Below are 10,116 nucleotides of genomic sequence, written 5' to 3'. Positions count from 1 at the left end.
ATTTTGCAGGATACCGTATTTTCTCAAGGCAACATATTGTGACTGATGCAAAACAATGGAAGTGTGAAAGCAACCTTACACATCACCATGTAAACAAGGAAATACCGGCAACCGTACTGCAAACTGCAGAACCACAAATGATCGCAGTACAATGATGCTTGTTTGAAGAATTGCTTTATATACAGTACAGACCAAAAGTTTGGACACACCTCATCTCTAGAACAACTGTTAAATGGAGACTTTGTGTAGCAGCCTTCATGGTAAAATAGCTGCTAGGAAACCACTGCTAAGGACAGGCAACAAGCAGAAGAGACTTGTTTGGACTAAAGAACACAAGGAATGGACATTAGACCAGTGGAAATCTGTGCTTTGGTCTGATGAGTCCAAATTTGAGATCCTTGGATCCAACCACCGTGTCTTTGTAGAAAAGGTGAACGGATGGACTCTATATGGCTGGTTCCCACCGTGAAGCATGGAGGAGGAGGTGTGATGGTGTGGGGGTGCTTTGCTGGTGACACTGTTGGGGATTTATTCAAAATTGAAGGCATACAGAACCAGCATGGCTACCACAGCATCTTGCAGCGGCATGCGATTCCATCCGGTTTGCATTTAGTTGGACCATCATTTATTTTTCAATAAGACAATGACCCCAAACACACCTCCAGGCTGTGTAAGGGCTATTTGACTAAGAAGGAGAGTGATGGGGTGCTACGCCAGATGACCTGGTCTCCACAGTCACCAGACCTGAACCCAATCGAGATGGTTTGGGGTGAGCTGGACCGCAGAGTGAAGGCAAAAGGGCCAACAAGTGCTAAGCATCTCTGGGAACTCCTTCAAGACTGTTGGAAAACCATTTCAGGTGACTACCTCTTGAAGCTCATCAAGAGAATGCCAAGAGTGTGCAAAGCAGTAATCAAAGCAAAAGGTGACTACTGTGAAGAACCTAGAATATAAGACATATTTTCAGTTGTTTCACACTTTTTTAAGTATTTCATTCCACATGTTGTTAATTCATAGTTTTGATGCCTTCAATGTGAATCTACAATTTTCAGAGTCCTGAAAATAAAGAAAACTCTTTGAATGAGAAGGTGTGTCCAAACGTTTGGTCTGTACTGTATATTTGCAAAATGACCCTAAGAAAATAATGAACCATCAGGTTATGGAAGATAATCAATGGCATGAAAATAAATAAAATAAAATATAAATTGTCCTTAAACACACAAGTTACGGTACATGACATTTTACAAAACTCATTAACGCTATTTTTTGATTCTAGCCTCCATTTCCGTCAGGGGCTGAACGTTCGCTCAGGGTCTGTAATATGGAATCCAATTCTGTCCTCCCAGGTACATACTTGAAATGTTGCAGCTGGAATTTGTCGTGGTGCATAAGTGGAGTGCATAGGAGCCACGATAACACGGCTGATTGTCAATAATTCCTGGTTCAGAATCCCAGGGGATAAACATTCCCATCAAAACATGGAAATAATCTGTATCCTAAGAGAGTGCCTTTAGAAAGTCAGATAGATATTAATTAACCAAAGTGTCACCTCCCGTGTGCTGCCAACTTCACCACCTTAACAGCATAATGTCATCATGTCATCAGAAGAGTCGACAACTAAATTTCTCACTTAATGCGCCTTTTTGTGCTAGAGGATCACCAGGACTAGTATTGAGGCAGCCACAGCAGGCAAGAAAGACATCATCCGGTGGGCATCGGACTTCCGATGTGATCTCATGAGGTTCAATATGGCATCCGTATGATTTGTGGGTACATCCACATTGCAGATCATCCCGTCACAACAAGAAATGCACTCCTGGAAGAAGGAAATAATATGTAAAGTAGTGGTATAGGAAGTCAACTATTTAGCAATAAGATAAATATATAAATAATAAAAATAGTCCTTTCTATAGCACCCACATATTCCGCAGCGCTTTACAATTCAGAGGTTCAAATACAAACAATCATAAGTAACAGTTATAGAAGATACAATAATTAGGGCAAAAAGAAAGACAACAGCGTAAGAGCTTACAATCTACGCTGAGATGGGGTGGGGGTGGTGAAACAAGGTTAAAGTGCTTATTTACAACGACAATCCAGCCATCTCAAAGAAATGGAGGATAGATAAGGCTGCAAGAGCTAGTCATCAGCCCATCGTTGTGATACTTTTGGGTGCGGTGGAGTTTGACAGAGAATTATGTTTAGAGAAGTAGTGGAGGAGCTCTATATGAATTGGAGTGTGATAGACCACCCTAAAAAGATGTGTTTTTAGGGAGCGTTTGTGGATCGTCCTAGTTTCTTGGGGGGGTAGAGCATTCCAGAGGTTTGGTGCAGCTCGGGAGAAGTCTTGAAGCCAGGAGTGGGAGGTTCAGATTAGTGTGGATGTTAGTCAAAAGTCGTTTTGCGGAGTGTAGAGAACCGGGAGGGTGATGGACAGAGGTGAGGGTGGAGATGTAGGGGGTGCTGCACTGTGGAGAGCTTTGTGGATGAGAACAAGCAATTTGAAGTGGATGCTGTGATATACGAGCAGCCAGTGCAATGACTGGCACAGAGCAGAGGCATACGAGTAGCGGTTAGCCAGATAGGTGACTCTGGCTGCTGCATTAAGAATGGACTTGAGAGGAGAGAGTCTAGTTAGGGGGAGACCAATTAATAGAGAGTTACAGTAGTCAAGGTGGGAATGGATCAGGGCCACGGTGAGGGTTTTTGCAGTTTCCATGGTAAGAAAGGGGCAGATTTTAGAGATGTTCTTCAGCTGCAGGCGACAGGAGGGGGTGAGAGATTGTATGTGGGAGATGAAGGAGAGATCGGTGTCAAGCATAACCCCCAGACAGCGGGCCTGCGGCCTAGGCGTTATCATGGTGCCGCACACAGAGAGGGAGAAGTCAAATTTAGGAAGGTTAGAAGACGGAGGGAATAGAAGTAATTCAGTTTTGGAAAGGTTAAGTTTCAGGCAGAGAGCAGACATGATGTTGGAAACTGCAGACAGAGAAAAAACTGGTATAGCCTTGTATAAGGTATAGGGGGGAAACGGAGGATGCAATCATAAGTGTAGCAATAACACTAGGCAATGAAGATTGCCTTTAATGGTTGTCAATAGGGGTCACTTTTTTAGCTGCCACATCACCGCTTTAAGATAGACACAGCACATTGCGTGTATGGAATAAAACTTACTATCCCATGGGGGGGGTCTAGGATCCCTAAATCTGAGGTCCAAGCCCTTGATGTTAAAAGGAGTGATAGTGAGCATGTGTGACCACGTCTTGTGAATGGAGCAGTGTTTGCACATGCTCACTACAGTTCCAAAACACAGGAGGTTTTCGGGGTCCCAGCAGTCAGACCTCCATCAATCATGCATTTAACACCTATTATGATGATAAATGATACAATTTAGTGGGGGTAACCCCTTTAATACGGGAAGCTTTATTAATAGCATATAAACAGCATGCGAGTCCTCCCAAAGTCAATGGCCAAGCGGATCCCAAGAGCAAAATACATTCCTGGCTTTATAGTTCTGTATTAATGGACCCCAGCAATAAGCTGTTATTGGCCCCCTTTACTGCAGGCAGGGCCGGATTATAGGCGGGGCAGACGGGGCTCCAGCCCAGGGGCCCCCACCAAAAGAGCTTCTAAGGGGGCCCCCACCATACTTGGCACCTGTCAGCATTTTTTTTTTCTTCCCACCCTCTCCCCCTCCGTAAAGACAGTCTAATAAATCAGCTGTGTTTTCGGGGGGGGGGGGGGGGGGGGAGGAGGCGCGGGGTGTTGAAGCACCGCTATTTATTTGTATCTGCGTCTTTAAGACGCAAAAACAAACTGCGGGCACAGGACGCTGATTGACACCGGAAGTACCAGCGGCCGCTTGTACTTCCGGGGTCAGGTGTGCTAATGCTCCCTGCTATGTGCTGCGGCCGTACCCAGCGAGGGGCGGGCAGCTTCCCCCCCTCCCCCTCCCCCTCCCTAGAAGCAGGGGCACGGTGTAGTGCGCCGCTGTATCTGCTGTCCCCGCTGCGCTCCTCTACACTGTGTGTGCATGCCAGGCACACTAGCAGGAGGCAGCGCGCTGTGCTCTGTCGGCTCTGCTGTGTGCTGTGCTCGGCATGCACCCAGTGTAGAGGAGCGCAGCAGAGCCGATGACCGCAGCTTCCTCTTTCCGTTCCTATTCAAATGTATTTGCATCTTTCAGATGTAAATACATTTGAACAGTGCGCCGGGACCCGGCCCCGCCCCCGACGTGCAGCAACGTGATGAGATCAGCACCTTGCTGACGTCATCACAGTACGTCATCACAGTGCTGCCGGCGCCACACTGGGGACATGAGGAAGCGAGCGCTCCATGAAGGAGCTGAAGAGACAGGTGTAATTAATGGGGATGAGTGAGGAGGGGCTGAGGACACAACGGTGAACATTTGTGAAGGAACACAGCTCTGTGACAGGCAGAGGAGGAGCACTGTATTCCGAGGGAGGGAGGAGTGTGTAGTGATGGGGCAGTGTAATTTGTGTGTGTAGGGGGTGATGAGGGTTGTATTGTGTGTGTGGGGATGGGTAATGGAGGGTGCATTGTATTCTGTGTGGGGAAGGGTAATGGAGGGTGCATTGTATTCTGTGTGGGGAAGGGTAATGGAGGGTGCATTGTATTCTGTGTGGGGAAGGGTAATGAGGGGTGCATTGTATTGTGTGTGGGGGAGGGTTAATGGGGGGGTGCATTGTATTCTGTGTGTGTGTGTGTGTGTGTGTGTGTGTGTGTGTGTGGTGATGTGGGGTGCATTGTGTGTGTTTGTGAGGTGATGTGGGGAGCATTGTGTGTGTGTGAGGTGATGTGGGGTGCATTGTGTGTGTGTGTGTGTGTGGGAGGTGATGTGGGGTGCATTGTGTGTGTGTGTGTGTGAGGTGATGTGGGGTGCATTGTGTGTGTGTGTGTGTGTGTGTAGGAGGTGATGTGGGGTGCAGTGTGTGTGTGTGTGTGTGTGTGGGGGGGGGTGCATTGTGTGTGTGTGTGTGTAGGAGGTGATGTGGGGTGCAGTGTGTGTGTGTGTGTGTAGGAGGTGATGTGGGGTGCAGTGTGTGTGTGTGTGGGGGGGTGCATTGTAGTGTGTGGTGATGTGGGGTGCATTGTGTGTGTGTAGAGGGTGCATTGTAGTGTGAGTGTGTGTGTGTCAGAGCTGTGTGTGTAAGAAGCAGTACTGTGTGTGTGTATATATGAATTAGAGCAGTCTGTGCGGCCCCCCCCAGAACTCTATGGGTCCCCCAGAGCGCTATGTCACCCATCGCAGTAATGAGTACACCACCAGAGCTGTTTGCCACTCCAGTAACGTCTATGCCCCCTGCCCCTCCTGTGATGTATATACAGCAGTGCTGTCAGTGTGCAGTCATGTCTGTTAGTGACAGCCATCGTGAAACACAGCCACATGTCCTGAAGGAGCTGGACGGAAACAAGCGGGAGAGGTGAGTGAGGCTGCTGGCGATTTCCCCATATTAATACCTGTAAAGGCTCATGCACACGTAACTGCTGAATATTCTGCAGCGATTTGACAGCACATGTGCGCGTCAAATCGCTGCAGAAACACTGCATAATGGATGCAGTTTTTCAGTACAGAAAATCCGATTTCATGCGCTCTGGCTGCTGCCCCCACCATAGACAGAGCGGGAGCTGCATCCATAGCGCACGGAATAATTGACATGCTCATTTTATGAACACACAGATTTGGGTCAACATTTTAGCACCCAAATCGCTGCGTTCATAAAAGCTACGTGCGCACGTATCATGCACAATCTACATAGATTGTATAGGGGACGCAGGACGCATGCATTTACACTGCAGTGCTATACGCAGCGTAAATGCATGGAATTACACAACGTGCGCACGAGCCCTAATGCGTCTGTGTCTGCATATATGTCAGTGTATATGACTGTGCATATATTTGTCTGTTTATATGTATTTTTCTGAATTTGTCTTCAAATATGTATATGTACGTATGCCTGTATGTGTATGTGCGTGTCTGTGTGTGGATGGGGTCCACTGAGACTCTTTCACCCGGAGGCCACAAAAACCTGGAGCCGGCCCTGGCTGCCTTAACATTGGGATCAGTAAAAAATGTGAGTAAAGCTTTACACGCTATAATATATCTAACAATGTGTCACGTCGTAAGTGACGCACATCCGGCATCGTTAGTGATATTGTAGTGTGTGACAGCTACATGCGACCCTGATTGTGAGTTAAACCGTTGATCGCTGACACGTCGTTCATTTTCTAAAAATTGAACGTCTGGTTGTTCATCGTTCTTGAGGCAGCACACATCACTCCGTGTGATACCCCGGGAACAATGAACTGCAGCTTACCTGCGTACTGCCGGCAATGCGGAAGGAAGGAGGTGGGCGGGATGTTTACGCCCCGCTCATCTCCGCCCCTCCGCTTCTATTGGCCGGCTGCTGTGTGACGTTGCTGTGACGCCGAATGTCCCTCCCACTCCAGGAAGTGGATGTTCGCTGCCCACAGCGAGGTTGTTTGGAAGGTACGTGTGATGGGGGTAATCGTTTGTGCGACACGGGCAACAAATTGCCTGTTCCGCACATACGATGGGGGCGTGTGTGATCACATACGAGATCGAAATGTGTAAAGCAGCCTTAACTCTACATTCCGTGTATAAGTGACGGCTGTGAGTGATCCTGGACTGTGTCTGTATTGTAGTACTGTAAATCTGAATGTGGCAGAACAGGATAAATATTCATTGGATTTCTATCTAAATGCTACAGTTCGCGCTCTACTGTTATGGCTAAAAATGTTAACGTTATGGGGCCCCCACCAGATTTTCTGCCCAGGGGCCCCCACCAACCTTAATCCGGCCCTGACTGCAGGACATAAAGTATGGGGCACTCAAGTCTCTATAGAGAAATTAGTGGCAATGAGAGTTTTCCCCTGATCTATTACATTTGCCCCCGTCAGATGCTCCCATTCACAGTGACTAGTGTGAGTCCAACATGAGAAGTATTCCTGTAGAGTTGGTCGGACGTGTCGTCATTATCGTATGGGGAGTGCGGCATCACTATTCGGCATGGAACGTTCTTACCGTGTGCCCCGAGTCTCGATGCCGGCATCCCACGTTGTGACATTCCTCTTTAGTTGCGCACTTCTTCATCACTGATTTACTTTTTCCATGGCTGCTGAAGTGGTGAACGGTTTTACAGTAATGTGTATCTGTAACACAAATGCAACGCTCTCTCACTGTTCAAGACCACAAAAAGTAATCCCACCAACACTCCAGCATCACGTGAAGTAGAGCATGGGGTAGAAGGATTTTCCAGTTTCAAAGCTGGTACGCAGAACTCGTAACTACTGATGAGTGGGCACTACCATGCTCGGGTGCTCTGTACTCGTAACTACTGATGAGCGGGCACTACCATGCTCAGGTGCTCGATACTAGTAACTAGTGATGAGTGGGCACTACCATGCTCAGGTGCTCGATACTAGTAACTACTGATGAGTGGGCACTACCATGCTCTGGTGCTCGATACTAGTAACTACTGATGAGTGGGCACTACCATGCTCGGGTGCTCTGTACTCGTAACTACTGATGAGTGGGCACTACCATGCTCGGGTGCTCTGTACTCGTAACTAGTGATGAGCGGGCACTACCATGCTCTGGTGCTCGGTAATTGTAACTAGTGATGAGCGGGCACTACCATGCTCAAGTGCTCGATACTAGTAACTAGTGATGAGTGGGCACTACCATGCTCGGGTGCTCTGTACTCGTAACTACTGATGAGTGGGCACTACCATGCTCAAGTGCTCAATACTAGTAACTAGTGATGAGCAAGCACTACCATGCTCGGGTGCTCAGTACAATTGGACTCTCAGGTATCATATATACAATACTAAATAAATTTATATATTTATTTATATATTATATAATATATATATATTTTATAAATATATATATCAATCATTGATCCTCTATTTGTACAGCTGCCACTTGGCTGCAATCCCACACACAGCCATGAGTGGCACTGTTCCTGAAGAAAAAGACAAACAGTTTTTCTAATCTCATACAAGACTCTGGTCACTACATCAGTAAGAAATTAATATAAAGTAAGAAAGGAACATAGAAACCTGTCACTCACTCGGTGGACACCACTTGTCCTCGGCCCAGCGGTTGCAGTTATAGTTATCAGCTGATTTCTCGCATGTAAAGCATTTGAAGCTGTTGGGAAATGGTGTGGCTGCAGGCAAACATAATTATAATGATACAATTACTCATCTGAGACGATCAAAGATGTCAGAAGATGTATTTACAAGGGCCGGAGCCCTATTCTTTGGATACAGCGCACCAAATGCCCTGCATGGTGTTATATGATAAAATGGCTATTTGCAGTCACCAGCAGGGGGAGCCTAAGAGCTCACTACATACTTTCTGTAGATAGTGAACTCAATAACAAGATGCCAGGCTCCCCCTAGTGGTGGCTGCAGGGAAGTTGCTCGTATTCACACAATGAATATACCACTAATACAGTCAACAAATTAACAAACAAACACATACTTCATAGTAACACAGGAGGGTACTTACGATCTAAGGGAGGTCTCACATTATGGAAGTTGACATTTTTGGCACAATCACAGTGTTTTAATGTAATGAAGAAGTTGATGGTGCAGAGAAAGAGTAAATGTGTGGTCGTCATCCCTGCACAGCTTGCCTGATTCCTGGATGGCTCTACAAGAAAAAAAATAGATGACTGTGACCATCTTTGCAACACACCGTAATGGCTGCAGGGGTTATAGTGACACCCGGATCCCGGAGCCTAGGGGACCCCAAAAGCTCAGTATATAAGAAGACCAATACTACTGAAGACCTGTGATAGTTGGGGGAAATTTGCATTGAGGCCCTCAAAAACTTCCAGTTATATCACTGTTCAAGGGGGGACATATTTATATACACACACACAAAATATATAGCTATATATTATATATATATATATATATATATATATATATATATACATACATACATAATATTATATATATATATATATATATATATATATATATATATATATATATATATATATAATATTATGTATGTATATATATATATATATATATATATATATATATATCTATATCTATCTATATCTATCTCTATCTATCTCTATCTATATCTATCTATATATATATATCTATCTATATATATATCTATCTATATCTATATCTATCTATATCTATCTATCTATCTCTATATCTATCTATCTATCTATCTATCTATATCTATATCTATATAGTTAGTTTATAATGAATACATGTAGGGCTAAAAATCATTTTTGTAATTTGGTCTCATAAGAATTTGAGACCAAATATTTGCAGCTTCTAATATGCAAATACTACACTGGAATCAGCTCCAGACCTATTACCAGCTTAATTGATGCAGGATTAACGAGGAAATTGCCCATGGAGCCCATTCCTTGGGAATGATGCAGCTACATATTAAAAGAGCTGTAATACCTAAACCCATAGTCCAATTAGGATATGAATACTCTCAAAATAAAGCTGAGTCTTTGTACTTTAAAAGGAACCTGTCACATGTAAAAATGCTTTAACCTGAAGATATTGCGTTGATTTGCAGATTAATAGCATTTGGGACCTGTCCAGCGCCTGAACATTAATCCCTGCTGCCTGGAAAAAAAAACGTAATTCCTCCTGGCAGCGTTTGGGTTTCAGTCACGGGGGCGGCTGCTCTGTGTATGGAGAGCGGCAGCTGTAACCACACACCCCCCCGCACTGACTGACAGCTGGGTCCAATGCAGAGCTGCTGTCAGTCATTGTGGGAGTCACGGCTAGAGCTATGACTGACACCTGGGACACTGCCGGGAGGTTTAAAGTTCTTTTCCTCCTGGCAGCAGGGTTCAATGTTCTGGTGCTGGGCGGGTCCGAAATGCTATTAACCTGCAGATTAACCCTGTATCTCAAGGTTAATAGAGTTTTTTACACGTCAGGTTCCCTTTAAGCCCATATTGATTATATAACTGCATCTTTAATGTGTTTTGGTCAACAGCTAAAATGCCAAAACTTGTGTCCACTGTCCAAATATTTGTGGACCTAACTGTAAATCAGCTGAGAGGAGCTCAGAAA

General features: G+C 45.4%; 1 protein-coding gene across 1 annotated transcript in view; it reads right to left on the bottom strand.

Annotated features, from left to right (window-relative positions):
- Positions 1-1,195: 1,195 nt before the first annotated feature.
- The window catches only part of LYPD6B (LY6/PLAUR domain containing 6B), a 34,126-nt gene continuing 25,205 nt past the window's right edge, over positions 1,196-10,116 (bottom strand). The window contains exons 2-5 of the mRNA XM_075318809.1: positions 8,561-8,704; positions 8,118-8,216; positions 7,067-7,194; positions 1,196-1,816 (exon numbers count right to left, since the gene is read on the bottom strand). Coding sequence (XP_075174924.1) covers positions 1,649-1,816; positions 7,067-7,194; positions 8,118-8,216; positions 8,561-8,672 — 507 coding nt within the window. The 5' untranslated portion in view covers positions 8,673-8,704 and the 3' untranslated portion in view covers positions 1,196-1,648. The remainder of the gene's footprint in view (positions 1,817-7,066; positions 7,195-8,117; positions 8,217-8,560; positions 8,705-10,116) is intronic.

Source organism: Anomaloglossus baeobatrachus, chromosome 7, assembly GCF_048569485.1.
Source record: "Anomaloglossus baeobatrachus isolate aAnoBae1 chromosome 7, aAnoBae1.hap1, whole genome shotgun sequence".
Taxonomy (NCBI): domain Eukaryota; kingdom Metazoa; phylum Chordata; class Amphibia; order Anura; family Aromobatidae; genus Anomaloglossus; species Anomaloglossus baeobatrachus.
The sequence above is the reverse complement of the archived record's forward strand: the minus strand, read 5'-3'. Positions and strand labels throughout refer to the sequence as shown.